At 40.4% G+C, this 15,460-nt stretch overlaps 1 protein-coding gene across 1 annotated transcript; it reads right to left on the bottom strand.

The window, feature by feature from the left end:
* Nucleotides 1-6,211: 6,211 nt before the first annotated feature.
* On the bottom strand, nt 6,212-6,715 carry LOC145822065 (uncharacterized). The gene has a single exon (XM_082918652.1). The coding sequence runs from the start codon at nt 6,713-6,715 to the stop codon at nt 6,212-6,214; it is 504 nt and encodes a 167-aa protein (XP_082774778.1).
* Nucleotides 6,716-15,460: the final 8,745 nt, after the last annotated feature.

Raw genomic sequence — 15,460 nt, 5'->3', positions numbered from 1 at the left:
CGGTCAAATGACTCTGCTTTATTATTCTATACTAACCGCTCTTTTCCTTGTAGCTATTGAAGCCTTGCAAGCGAACTACTTCAACCCAAACAAGGCTGCCATCAGAGCCGCGCTGAGGTAAGCCACCGAGACTGCCACGAACTTCTCGGCTACATATTGAGCTACTGTTACTCGGCTCCTTACAGAAGTAGAGTCACCGACTTTCTACGGGCGCCATCCCCACCGCCTGATCCAACACTACCGGACGTGCCCTTTATCCGGCTGATCGAAGAAGAAGAGATGGCCAAGTGGAGCCGCATCAAGAACCTCATAACCGCCACATCTACAGAGCTGCCGAGCATCCTTCCCCGTGCAGCTACTGCCGATCAAACGTCTGGGACGGTGATTGCTCTAGCGTCAACTGCTGCAACACTGACCAACAAAGGCAGCCGCCGAGCCGAGAAAAGGCCTCGGACCGCCGATCCCACAGCCGAGCTCGTTGCGGAGCTGAGCACCGAGCAACCTACAGTTGCATCTGAGCCACCACCACCTTAGAAGCCTCTGTTAAAGCACCGGGGTAAGGAGATCCCGGCCAACGCTTCGGTCAAAGGCGACAAAGAACACCTCCTAGCCTTCGACTTGACAAAAGCCCTCCTCCTGCCGAGCGACGTGACCGACAGTGACCACGTGCCCGGCACTCGGCTTGTGAAGTCCTTAGTCAAGTCTATGACCCGGGTAAGAATTCCGCATATTTTATTTAAATTTTTTCAAGTGTTTGCACGGTTAGCTTTCTTTATTCAAACTCTCTTCTTACAGGCCATCTAGAAACAACATCTTGTGATGGAACAGATTCATAGACTCTAGCAAAAGGCGACCGACGCCGCCAGCCAGGTCGAGCACCTTCAAACCGAGCTGGGCGGTCGAAGACTTCTTTAGAGATTGCAAATACCGACAACTCCAAATTGCTCGGTCAACTGACAGCCGTTGAGAAGGAAAAGGACGCTCTCCAGGCCGAGCTGGCAGCGTTGAAGCAATTAAGGAAAGATGAAGTGGATGAGGCAAACAATGAAGGTTTCAAGGAGGCCGAAGAAAGCTACATCAAGGAAGTCGAGGACACCAAGGACATATTCTTTAAGTCCGGTTGGAAGGCTGCTTGCGAACAACTCGGCCAAGGATCTGGAACCGATATGTTTGCCTCTCCCCCGCTGCCTTTCTGCCGGCCTATATAGTGCCATATGCAAACGATGTCTTTAGTGCCTTGCAAGTTGAGGCCGAGGAAGAGAGCGAGGACAACGTCGAAGACGATACAGAAGGAGAAAACCGCAATAAGGAGGCCAACCAGGTTGAGTCTGGTGCCCGAGAAATCACAACTACGGTCGACTTGGAGGCAGTTGCAACCGGGGACGACTTCGCTGACCTTTCCCTCTTAGTTTAGCTCTGTCTTTTTTTTTTTTTTTTTTTGAGAATGTAACCGGGCTGCCTGCCCCACTTTATGTACTACAGTTTATCAGCAATGAAAAAGTTCTCAATTTATTAACTGTTGCACTGCTTGTTGTACTATGTTTCATCATCTCGGCAAGAATCTTTGACCTAAGCAAAACATAAACTCCTTTAGCCGGGCTAGAGCCTTTGAGTTGGGAAAATCACCAACTCTTTTAGCCGGGATAAAGCATCTCGACTAAAGCCTTGAGTAAAATATCAACTCATTTGGCTGGGGTACATCATCTCGGCTGAAACCTCAGAGTTAAGTAAATCATCAACTCATTTAGCCGGGGCAGAGCACCTCGGCTAGAGCCTTTGAGTTGGGCAAATCACCAACTCCTTTAGTCGGGATAAAGCATCTCGGCTAAAGCCTTGAGTAAAATCATCAACTCATTTAGCCAGGGTACATCATCTCGGCTGAAACCTCAAAGTTGAGTAAGTCATCAACTTATTTAGCCGGAGTAAATCATCTCAGTTGAAACCTCAGAGTTGAGTAAATCATCAACTCATTTAGTCAGGGCAGAGCACCTCGGCTAGAGCCTTTGAGTTCGGCAAATCACCAACTCCTTTAGCTGAGATAAAGCATCTCGGCTAAAGCCATGAGTAAAAACATCAACTCATTTAGCCAGGGTGCATCATCTTGGCTGAAACCTCAAAGTTGAGTAAGTCATCAACTCATTTAGCCGGAGTAAATCATCTCGGCTGAAACCGCAGAGTTGAGTAAATTATCAACTCATTTAGCCGGAGTAAATTATCTCAGCTGAAACCTCAGAGTTGAGTAAATCATTAACTCATTTAGCTGGAGTAAATCATCTTGGCTTTAGAGGTGTTCACTTTTCGTGTACTTCAACCAAGTTCCTGAACAGAAACAATTCCTTTGAGTTGGACAAATCACTAACTTTTTTGGTCGGGGTAAATCATCTCGGCTGGAGCCCTTGAGTTTGGCAAATCACCAACTCTGTTAGCCGGGGTAAATCATCTCGGCTAAAACATAAGAGTAGGCCCCAAAAACAACAAACTACTTCAACAAAGATAATTCACTTCTGTTATATTGACAAAAAGAGTGTTACATTCGGAAGTGTAGGAAAAACAAGTCCTTCCTCAAAAAATTACATAAGAACGAAAAATACTAAAAATAGTACAGTTTGAGATTAGCCGCATTCCACGGCCGTGGTACGCCTTTGCCATCCAAATCCTCTAAATGGTATGTCCCCTTGCTCGCCAGACCGGTTACCTTATAGGGCCCTTTCCAGTTTGTCCCTAGCTTGCCTGCACCCGGCACCGGTGTGTTGCCCATGACCTTCCTTAAAACCCAGTCACCCACTTTAAATGGTCTGGGGTGCACGGTTTTGTTGTATTTCCTGGACAATTCTTGTTGGTATGCGGCCACGTGGCTCAAAGCTTTTTCTCGGCGCTTATCAGCTAGGTCCAATTCTAGGGCGACTGCTTCAGAGTTCATCTCGGGCTCAAAATTTTCACTGTGGATGGTGGGCATGCCGATTTTCAATGGGATGACCGCCTCTATACCGTATGCCAAGGCAAAAGGAGTTTTCCCGGTGGATCGCCTCGGGGTCGTCCGATATGCCCAAAGGACACTTAGGAGTTCATCAGCCCATTTTCCTTTGGCTTTCTCAAGTCTTTTCTTCAACCTATCAAGAATGGTCTTGTTTGATGCTTCAGCTTGGCCGTTGGACTGCGGGTAAACCGGAGTGGAGTTGTAGAATTCGATCTTCAATTCCTCACAAAATCCTCTGAATAAGCGCCCGTAAAATTGGGTGCCATTATCAGAAATCAGAATCTTAGGGACGCCAAATTGCGTTACCATATTCTGCCAGACAAACCGTTTGACGCATTTCTCCTTGATTGTCGCTAAGGGCTCAGCTTCAACCCATTTGGTGAAGTAATCCATAGCCGCAATGAAGAACTTCCGGTTGCCTGGTGCCGTTGGGAGTGGTTCAACTATGTCTAGCCCCCACATCGCAAAAGGCCAAGGGCTTGTGAAGGGAAGAAGTTCTCTGGCCGGCTGGTGAATTTGGTGGGCGAACTTCTGGCACTTCTCACATTTTCTAACATATTTTTGAGCGTCCGCTTGCATGCATGGCCACCAATATCCTTGCGAGATAGCTTGGTAGGCCAAAGATCTTCCCCTGATGTGACTTCCGCATATGCCTTCATGAATCTCGTACAGGAAAGCTTCCACGTTGTTTGGGTGTACACACTTGAGTTAAGGACCGGTGAATGGCTTATTGTATAAAGTGCCAGATGGAGAGAGCCAAAACTACTCTGACTTCACCTGGACTTTATGCACTTCCTTTTTATCAGCTGGAAGGGTCCGTTCTTTCAGGAAGAAGATAATAGCGTCTATCCAAGAAGGGCCAAGCTCGGTGCAGAGTACTTCTGTCTGCTCGGGTTCCTCAATACTAGGCCTTGGAAGAAACTCAATCAGGAGAGGGCTGGGAGATGTTCTGTCGACCATGGAAGCTAGACCGGCTAATTCATCCACATGACCGTTTTCTTCACGACCAATTTGTTGGATCCTTATTGCCTAGAATCGCTTGATGTGTTCTCTTACAAGAGCTTGGTACTTGGCCATTTTGTCGTCTTTGGCTTCGTAGACCCCGGACACTTGGTTGACAAAAAGTTGGGAGTCACTGTAAACCATCAGCTCGGATGCGCGTAACTGAAGCGCGCTGTTAAGCTCGGCCAATAGCGCTTTGTACTCAGCCTCATTGTTTGACGCAGGGAATCCGAGTGTGATAGAGTGTTCGATGGTCAGACCGTCTGGCGAGATCAAAACTATGCCCAGCCCGGCGCCGTGACGATTTGAGGCTCCATCTGCAAAAAGTTTCCACATTTCACCAATGAAGAGTTTCCAACACTCTGAGGGGTCCTGGGAGGCTTGAAGGTTGATCGGATCACGGTTGCTCGGTTGTTCGGTTTCAGGTTCACTACTGTTCGGCTCCACTTCATCCATCCTCGGTGATGCGGCACTGGACCCAACAGGTTGGTCTGTTATGCCCAAGTTCGTCGTCGCATTGCCGGGCTGCAGTACTATTCCGACAGGAGGTTCTATGGACGGGCGTGCAAGTTCCGCGTCGCCAACATCGCCCTGTTGTGCAATTTCCGTTAAGCCTTCGTTCACCATCTCAACTGCCGCGGTAAGATCCATTGGGCATACTTGGTGAATTCCAAGCGAGAACTCAGCAACAAAATCTGCCAATGCTTGTGCTTTTATGGCCGTTCGGGGTTAAAACTTGACGTCGAATTGTCCCAATTCGACTGCCCACTTTAGAATTCGACCGGAGAAATCCGCCCGCTCAAACAAGGCTTTCAAGGGAAATTTGGTCAACACGACGATTGTGTAAACATGAAAGTAGTACGCCAATTTCCTGGAGGCTATCATCAATGCCAAAGCGAGTTTTTTCAGCGACAAGTACCTCAACTCTGCCAGTAGCAAGGTTTTGCTCACGTAAAAGATAGGAAAATGCTAGATACCTTTTAATCGGACAAGCACCGCACTAACGGCATGCTGCGAAACTGCCAGATATAGGTAGAGTTCTTCGCCGGGCTTGGGTGTCACCAATAATGGAGCAGAAGACAAATACGCCTTGAGCTTGGCCAAAGCCCTGTCACATTTCTCGTCCCATGAAAACTTGGATTTCAAGACTCGAAAGAAAGGGCGGCAGTGATCTGATGACCGACTTATGAATCGGTTAAGCACGGCTACCATACTAGCAAGATGCTGCACGTCCTTTGCCGAGTTGGGCTGTTTTAATTCTTGTACGGCTTTGATTTGTGTGAGGTCCGCCTCGATACCTTGGTTTGTGATTAGGAAGCCCAGGAATTTTCCAAATCCCATGCCGAAGGCACACTTTGACGCATTCAGGCATAGCTTGTGCTGTTTAAGAATAGAAAACATCGCGGCCAGGTCGGATAAGTGGTCAGGCTGCTGCCTGCTTTTGACCACCATGTCATCGATGTAAGCCTCCATCGTCCGGCCGAGCAGAGGAGCAAACATTCTGGTCACCATCCTTTGGAAAGTCACCCCGGCGTTCTTCAAACCAAAAGGCATGACTCGATAACAGAATAGTCCCCTTGGGGTAGTGAAAGAGGTTATCTCGCGGTTGGGAGCATGCACGGCGATCTGGTGATAATCGCGATAGGCATCCAAGAAACTAAGCCTGTAATGTCCGGCCGTGAGATCTACCAGCTGGTCTATTCGGGGCAGAGGAAAGCTGTCTTTAGGGCAAGCTCGGTTGACCGTCTTGTAATCAACACAAACTCATCACTTCCCATTCTTCTTTGGTACTACAACCATGTTTGAAACCCACCGAGGGTAGTGCACTTCCTCCGCGACTACATCGGCGTGATGAAGAGTTGATCTCCTCGTTCTTTGAATGACAGGCCGTGCATTAGGGAAAACATTAAGTTGATGGCAAATAATGCTTGGATCGATGTTGGGCATGTCGTATGGCGTCCATGCGAAGACGTCGATATTCGCCATCAAGAACTCTACCATCTCGGTTCGTTCTTGGGCGGTCAGGCTTGATCCTAGCAAAAAGAACTTGCTTGGATTTTTAGTGTCGATACGTACTTCTACCAACTCTTCAACAGCCTTGTCGTCCGCCTTGGTGCCCACGTCATCAAGGACACTTTGGTCTTCCGGACCTTCAATCATTTGCACAAAGCCTTTGGCAGCTCGGCTCCCATTTACTGCCACAAAACATTACTTCGACATGACTTGATCGCCCTAAATCTCCTCAACTTCCCCCATAGCCGAGGCGAACCTCATAACTTGGTGGTAGGTCGACGCTACCGCCTGCATAGCATGAAGCCATCCTGGACCTAAGATCAGGTTGTATGTGGACGGCACCTTCAATACCCAGAACTCCACCTGCTTGACCACGGATCCAGCTCTGACTGATAAGATTATCTTTCCCATAGGCCACTCCGGGTGCGAGTTGAATCCAACTAGTGGCGAAGTTGCCGGAGCCAAGTCTGTATCCCGGAGTTTGAGTTGCTTGAACGCATCGTAGTACATAATCTCCACCAAGCTTCCTTGGTCAATCAAGATGCGCTTGACATCGAAGTCTCTGACGCGGAGGGTGACTACTAGGGCATCATTGTGTAGCATTTGAATACGCTCTAGGTCCCTAGTTGAGAAACTAATCACATCTTTCTCCTCGGTTTTCCCCCTTTTGATCGCAGGCTGGACTGACAAAATTTCCCTCATATGTTGCACCTTTTTTATCATTTCTCGGAGCTCGCATACACACGCCAGCTCCACTATGCTGTGGATCACAATGACCACTCCCTAATGGGGGGTCTCCAAGTCATCGAACCACTCGGATCAGCCGAGGTAGGATGCACGGCTTTAACGCCCCCATCAATGTAAAGGTCTAAGTGACCGGCTGCGACTAACTCCTCCAAGTGTTGCTTCAAAGGTAAACAGTCCTCTGTCCGATGTCCTAGCTCCCTATGATACGTGCAGCGGTACCGCGGATTGAAACCCTTTTGCGCATCGCCTAACTTAGCAGGAAACTGGACGTAATCCTCGTCACAGATTTCACTAAGTATGCGATAGATTGGAATCTTAAATACCGTGGTGATGTCCGTCCGAGCGTTCAACCTTCTGTTAGCATCAGTCGCGTCATCGCGGGGATATTCTTCTCGGTCATTGCGGCGACCTCTACCCCGATTTCAATAATTTGGTCCACGGTCAAATTCTTCGGCGCGATTATTTGGACGGTTAGTCACCTGTTTGACCGCGTGTACATTGCCAGCCACCTTTTTGTTTGTTGCCACTAGAGTTATCTTTGTGGTAGACGCCGCTGCATCATCCTCTACTCAAATGTGCTTATTGATGCACTGCATTAGTTGCCCCATGGATGTCGGCTGGTTCATTGTAAGCGAGTCCCTCAGCCTATGTTCGACCAGGAGACCGCGCTTATATTGGGTGATTGCCAGGTTGATCAGGCAATCTAGGATCTCGTTGAAGGTTTCCCAGTATCTGGATATGTATGCCTTAAGGGTGTCGCTCGACTTCATCTTGACACTGAGAAGGTGGTCCACTTTCTTTGGCGTTTTGGTGTTGGTTTTGAAAAGAGTCACAAATGCTTCTGCCAACTGCTACTACCTTTCGATGCTCTCCTCCGGCAGCCTCTCAAACCATTTTAAGCCCAACTCGCACAAACTCGATGGGAAAATAAGGCACATGAGAGCGTCATTACGTCTGTGTCCAACCATGACCTACCGGAAGTGGCTTACATGCATATACGAATCAATTTTTCCATCATAAAGCGTAAACTTGGGTTGGTGAAAACCCGTTGGGAGTGGCGTGGTTTCTATCTCCAGGGAGAAGGGGGTGGCATTCAGTCTCGCCAAATATGTGTCCAGAGGGACAGGCACGGCTGAGCGGGGTAGTGGCATTATCACCTCCTCACTGGCGTGACCCCCGTAAGATAGCCGCTGGAGCACCAGCACCCTTTGAGCCTCCCGTCGGCGAGCCCATTCCTTCAAGAGAACCCGCAAGTCCTCTAAACGAATGGAGTAGGAATATCTCAACGTCGTCACCGAACGCGAGGGATGGTAGGTACTATCTTGCGCGCTAGACTTCTCTACAGGCGTGCCTGAGTCTCCAACCCTATAGTTTCTGGTGATAGAAAGGGAGGGTGTGTGCCGTTGGCTCTGACTGCCTGAGCGGCGTGGTTGGGTGTGCTCACTGTGGTCTCCCACTCCAGTAACACCCTTCCCTTTGACCTGCCGTTTGAGAGCCTCCATCTCTGCCGCCATTCTCCGGATGACAGTGTCTTGGTCTCTTAACTTGTGCTCCAGACGTCTAGCGTGCGATTCTCTTTGCCGCTGGTGTCCGTCTGGGCTCTGCAAGTGGCCAAAACTTCTAGCTCGCTTATCCCGTGCATCTCTTTGAAGTCCTCTAGGGGAAGTCCTCCAGGGGAAGTCTCTAGATCCGCCATGTTCTGAACAGCCGGGAGTCCGTCTCTCCGTCTGGCTGACTCCGGGGTAACATCGTCAATGGCAGACAACGGTATTTCGTCATTGTTCGCCATGTAAGGCGATCAGATAAGCTTGGAAAACAAGGTTATGTCTGCAAATCGTTCCCACAGACAGCGCCAATTATACGGGGCGCAAATATTCCACAATGCCCGTACTCCTTTCGCCCAAGCTCCGCTTCTATCCGATCAAGCTGCGAACGCAACGGCGGTGAGCTACCTGACGGTGTGTTGCCGAAAAACTCCTCTGACGGTCAAGTTAGCACACACTCAGAGATAGAGAGAGAGGAAGAGAGTCGAGTGTTTAGGTTTCTCTCACCAAATGATGTTCCATCCCCAGCATGGGGGGCGCAGTCATGCTTATATACTTTCTACGCTCACCTCTGTATCCATTCGCTTATTGACACGTGGAGCTGCTCTCTCATCCGTCAGTGCAAATCCAGCTAGACACCATCTACTCAAACCACCAGACAACATTACCAGGAACGGGGCAACCCGGCGGTGTCGCCTTAGACTCATATGACCAGGCTATGTAACGAGTCTGACGACACCATTCGCCGAGCTCCACCATAACCGAGCTTAACAGCATTCCGGTATGACTGAGTTCTAGACATATTAAGCCGGTCTTCAGAAGGCCTCTCTCACCGAGCTAAATGCGCGAGCCGCGAAACCAAGGTCGCCAGACAATCACACCGGCCAGGTTAGCTCGGTCCCAACATGGGCCTGGGAACCGACCGAGCAAACCAACCCTGGGCTAACCCAAGTTAGCTCGGCCCAAACGTGGGGCCTGGGCCTCGACCGAGCAAATCAACTCTGGACAAGCCCACGTTAGCTCGACCCAAACATACTTGAGCCTCTCTCTACCCGGCTTCTACCACCGCCCAAAGCCACATTATAAATCTCCCTTTCAAATACTTAAATGCTTTACTTGAGTTTAATGATATTTTTGTTGAGTATTGTGTTTTTAAAGCATAAACAAATTCAAGAGATATTTTATTAATTTTAAAATATTATTTTAACAATTTAAAAATCTTTTATACTAAACACAATTCAAATAAAAAAAAATTCCAAATACTTAGGTTTCATTTGAAAATTAACTTTTTTAATAACATTTTAATTTTTTACGAGGATACATATAAAAAAAAATAAAAGAATAAGTTAACCTTTTGTTTTGATTTTTTGATAAATTGCCAACCATCTCCTTAGTCAGAAGCAAGGCCACGTTGATCGTCGTTTATATCAAAGAAACGTTACATCATTTGTATTTGGACAAGTGTTCTGTTATCTCTCCAAAGGCCCAAATTATGACATGGGTCAGATAATTATTCTCTCAGAGGAGACAAAAAGGTGATGAAACCCAAGGGAGACTTGTGTGCAAATTTTAATAGGTGGACTTATTATCCAATAAATCATGTGATAATCAGCAACAATCTTATATAAAAAAATGTCACTAATTGTTAATTTTAGCGATAATTTAAAAAATTCGTTACAGAAAAAACTTGTTCATTGTCAATTTTTAGCATCAAATTTAAAAAATCGTCACAAAAAGTATTTTTTAGCTATGATTCTAATATAACCAACTTTCAATGACGAAATGATAAGACTTAATGAGATTTAAATCAAACTCTTAAGACTAGCTAGTAATTTACCCTTATTTTGAACTAACTCAATGAGATTTAAATCAAACTTTAAGACTAGCTAGTAATTTACCCATATTTTGAACCAATAATATTCAAGTTCGAACATCACCTAAATTTACCAAAGAAAATAATATTCAAGTTAGAGCATCACCTATATTTGCCCAATAGCAAATTATAAATTCTAGCAAGAGAAGTATAGAAAGTACAAATTATTTTTTTTGCTTTCGAGACAAGTTAAGGTGGTGTTCTAACTTGAATTTTATTGGTTGGAGGAAAATGTTTAGGTTCATTTGGGAAGTTGGTTAACTTTTTGGCTTTTTCAGCCTGGGGCTAAAAAGTCTCGTTTGGGAAGGACTTTTTAACTTTTTTGACTTTTTGTGAGATAAAGAATATAATGATTATGGGTTGGATGTGATGTTTTGTCTTATTGAGCTAAAAAGCCCATTGTGTCTTTTTGTGGCTAAAATAGCCCTAAACCCAACCCAACCCAACTCTTCTTCCCAAACGAAACCTAAGACTCACCAAAAACTCTTACAATTATATCCATAATGATATGGTATCTGTTTGCACCACATTTTATTTTTCTATCTATTATGGCCTGTTGATTGTGGCCAAAGTCGATTATGGTCTATCGATTAAGACCATAGACTATTTTTAATAATAACATTGGCTACATTTATTTTTATTATTATTATTTCTATTGACAAACATGCTAACGTGACGTGACAGATGTGTTAAGGGCGTAGCATGATAACATGTTAAATGAAGGGCCAGAAAATCAACAATTAAGCAATTTGAAAGTAAGTTGCTAAGATTAAGGAGCCAAGATCAAATCAAGCACCAAATCTGTAAAATGGTTCCTATCAAAGATGGAATATGGTATCATGTTGAGAAATCATGGGCTTGTTGAGGAAATTGTGGACTTAGGTTATCTCTTTCTCTCATGTGGCTGAGCCTATAAATAGGCCAAGAGAGATACAATGAAGGGCATCAAGAGCCACCAATCACACTTGCAAAGAGTTTATTTAGGAGTAGTTTAACTTAGCATTTTAGTAGTAGATTAAACCAGCAGCTTTTTCCAACCCCCACTTCTTTCGTTTCTTTCAATTGCTGTATTTCTTCAATTTTTTGTTCTTGTTTAAGTTCTTGTAACTAGTGACAAGTGACAATTGACAACTTATTCGAATTAATACATATTCTGTTCTGTTCCATTTCCTCTTCATTTAATTATCTTGAGGGAAGTTTTTAATCTGTTTAATGCAAAGAACTCAACCACAAAACCTAATTTTTATTTGTGTTTGCTGGAAATTTATTTGAGTTTGTCGATCAAATCGTTGTTGATTGGGCTTAAACTAGATTTTTACCAACATAAATTAGGACCATTCTAACTTGGAGTGATGATGGTAAAGAAGCAGACTTATCCTTATGGAATCATGCCTTCAACAGGTATGTTTACATCTTGTGAACCCATGGATGCAAACTACCAATGGAGTGGCAGTGTTCCTATGGATATAGATTATCAGTGAAATGCCTCATATTCTGAAAATTGTCAGTGTTATGATGGTGGTTCTACTGCTTATTGCCAACATAATGGCATGAAAAATGATGTGAAAAGAATGATTTGGCATAGTGATGATGAAATTTATTGGTGCGGGAGTGAAATCTTGGTCCTAAAAGAAGAAATTAATTCTCTTTATAGGCAAAGGTTTCAAATAATTCGTCATCTCTGTATTATTTTACACAAAGAGATTTAAATTACGATGATGAAAAAATTCATCAACTTAAATGCCAAATTTTTCTAATTGGTGAAAAATTCGATATTGGAAGAAAAAATTAGAAGGCATAATGGCCAATGAAAAATTAAGATATGAAAATAATGTGACTCATATGGTTAATACACGTATTTTTTAAGAGCTAATCATTCATAAAGAGCCAAGCTATGTGGCTCGAAGGGTTAGTGCATCGAGTTATGAAAATAATATGACTTTGGAGAATTTTTATAGGCCATTAATGGCTAAAATTAAAAAACAACCCCTTCTTTCAAAAAATATCAAGAACTCTGATGGTAAAGGTTCACTTGGGGGCATGATGTTTTGCCAAACGTGGCAAAAAGTGACAAGCCATTAATGGCTAAAAACGAAAAACAACCCCTTCTCTAAAAAATTGTTAAAAAATATCACAAAATGATGGTAAAAATTCACTTGGGGGGCATGATTTTAAGCCAAAGATGGCTAAAATTATGAACGTGGGGGGCATAATTTTAAGCTAAAAGTGGCTAAAAATTATGAACCCACGTTTATTGAATGTAAATTTTTTGACATTGTTCAAAGTGTCAAAATTTATGAATTTTTCATAACATTCAATTATGTGAGTTTTGAGATCTAATATCCACTTTGGATTTGTGGGTCACACCAAAAATTAATTTTCACGACATGGTTTGAAAAATAACAATGGTTAAAAAATGTTATATGTAGTGAATTCTCTTTAATTAGTCAAAATGTGGCTAACATATACTTGTTATGTCAGTCGACAGAGCCAAAGATGGAATGTTCACAAATCAACAGCGATGGATTAAAAATTACTATGGATATAATATAACTCTTCAAGAATTCGAATTGTTTGCACCATAAAATACTTTTCGTTATTGCGGTAAAACTTCTTATAGATCATTTAATTGGATTTCATTATTCAATCCATTTAAACGAGGGAGCATTCTTTGCACCACATTTTATTTTTCTATCAATTATGATCTATTGATTATAGCCAAAGTCGATTATGGTCTGTTGATTAAGACCATAGACCATTTTTAAGAATAAAATTGGCTACATTTGTTATTATTATTATTATTTTTGTCGACAGACATGCTAACGTAGCGTGACAGATGTGTTAAAGACGTGGCATGATGACATATTAAATGGAGAGCCAGAAAGTTAGCAATTGAGCAATTTGAAAATTAGTTGCTGAGATCAAGGAGTTAAAATCAAATCAAGCACCAAATCTGCAAAATGATTCTTATTAAAGATGGGATATGTATTACGTTGAGAAATCATGGCTTATTAAGAAAATTGTGGACTTAGATTATCTTTTTCTCTTATGTGGTTGAGCCTATAAATAGGCCAAGAGAGATACAAAGAAGGGCATTAAGAACCACCAATCACACTCGCAAAGAGTTTATTTAGGAGTAGTTTAACTTAGCATTTTAAGAATAGATTAAACCAGTAGCTTTTTTCAACCCCCATTTCTTTTGTTTCCGTTGATTGCTATATTTCTTCAATTTTTTGTTCTTGTTTAAGTTCTTGTAATTAGTGACAAATGATAATTTATTCGAATTAATACATACTAGTGAAAATCCATGAAAACCTGTGCTATGCATGGGATGTGAAAAAATTAATAAAATATATTTATATAAAATAATATAAATAGTTAGATTTTTGTATGTAAATTATGAAAATAAAAAAATATTGAAATCTAGAATTTAAGTTTTACAATTTTATCACAATTTAATTATCAAATTTTAATTTATCACAATTGTAAATTTAGGTGAGTTAAACCTAAGCAACTTGGGTCAAGTCTGTAAATTTTTAAAGATTGTGCAACATAATTTTTAATTTAGTAAAAACGTATGTAAAATTCAAAATTTTGAATAAATTTGAATGGATTTGGACAAAGAAACCAAACAACCTGAGCAATGAAAACAAAATTGTATATATAAATATATAAAATTATTTGCTAATTTAATTTGTAATAATAAATAAGATTAATTAAAATTTTAATATTAATAAAAGCAAATACACCTTTTAGAAAGAGATCATTGAATAAGTTGGTATTAAAAAAATGAAATTTTATAATGGCATAAAATAATTTAAACATGATTTTTTTAAAATTATTTTTGATTTAAAAATTACAATAAAATTATTTTTATTTTTTGTAATTTTTTTTTATAAATTTTATAAAAAAAATTATATGTTATTAAATACACATATTTTTTTGGACAGATTACACAAATAGTCCCTAAAGTTTGGGGCTTGTGTCACTTTGGTCCCTTACTTTTCAATTGTGACACATTGATCCTGAATTTTGAATCTTATTCCAAATAAGAACAATTGAATATATAATTAGGTTTTTCAAAGGTAAAATTGTCAATTTGATAAAATATAAATTATTTGACAAAAATAAATGTCAAACAAATATTTTTGAATTTTTAAAAATTATTTCTCCCGACTAAAAATAAAATTATATAAAATTGATAAATCTTTTAAACATTTATTTTTTTTTTACCAAATTAATTTTTATTATGTGTTTGGATGATGATCATGTAAAATTAATTTTAAAAAATTAATCATGTAATTTTTATTAATTTTTCATAATTTGATCATTGGTGGATAAAAATAATTTAAAAAATATATATATTTTTTTTTGACATTTATTTTTATCAAATTAGTTTATATTTTATCAAATTGACGATTTTACCCTTGAAAAATCTAATAATATTTTCAATTGTTCTTATTTGGAACAAGATTCAAAATTCAGGGTCAAATGTGTTACAATTGAAAAGTCAGGAACCAAAGTGACATAAGTCCTAAACTATAGGGACTATTAATGTAATTAATCCTATTTTTTTATATTATGTTACTACAAAAATAAAAATATAAACTTTTAATAGCGATTATTAATTTGAATACGTGTATTTAATAATATATTATGTTTAGACCAATAATATTATGATACATCATTATGATACATGAATATTGATCTCATTCTTATTATAGTAATATAATTTTAAAAAGAATTTAAATTCAAAGTTTTATTTTATTATTTAATAAAAGATGCATAAATTAAGAAATAAATATTGATCTTATTCTGGTAACATAATTTAAGGAAGAATCTAAATTTAAAATTTTGTTTTAAGAATATAAAATTAATTTTTAGACCATTCATATTCATATTAACAAAAATTAAACAAAATCAAAAAAGAATTACAACTTTTAGCTTTAATAAGATGATAATGTTTTGCAATTATAATAATATATAAATTTTGCATGAGATTTTAAAACTCTCATAATATCTCTTCTTAAAAACATTATTTTATAAAATATATAAATATATAAATAATTTCAACGCCACTCTTATTACTTCTTAATACAAAAATTATGATCTAATTATGATAATTTTAAATTTGTATTTAAAACTAATAAATCATTTGATAGATCATTATAATTTTAAATTTATATTGTGCCAATTTTAAATTTAAATTAGTAAATTACTTTCCATATTTAGCGACCCTCTAATTTGAATTTTGAAATGAATTAGTATACTTTCCATCTTTTTTTTTTTAGATTTGATATACTT

The sequence above is a fragment of the Camellia sinensis genome, chromosome 3 (assembly GCF_055761805.1).
Source record: "Camellia sinensis isolate YWXY chromosome 3, ASM5576180v1, whole genome shotgun sequence".
In the NCBI taxonomy this organism is placed as follows: domain Eukaryota; kingdom Viridiplantae; phylum Streptophyta; class Magnoliopsida; order Ericales; family Theaceae; genus Camellia; species Camellia sinensis.
Note: the sequence above shows the minus strand (reverse complement) of the source record. Positions and strands in the feature narration are given on the sequence as shown.

Bases quoted from the DNA above. Each gene is read 5' to 3' on its own strand.
- LOC145822065 (XM_082918652.1), bottom strand. From the start codon at position 6,715: ATGATAAAAAAGGTGCAACATATGAGGGAAATTTTGTCAGTCCAGCCT.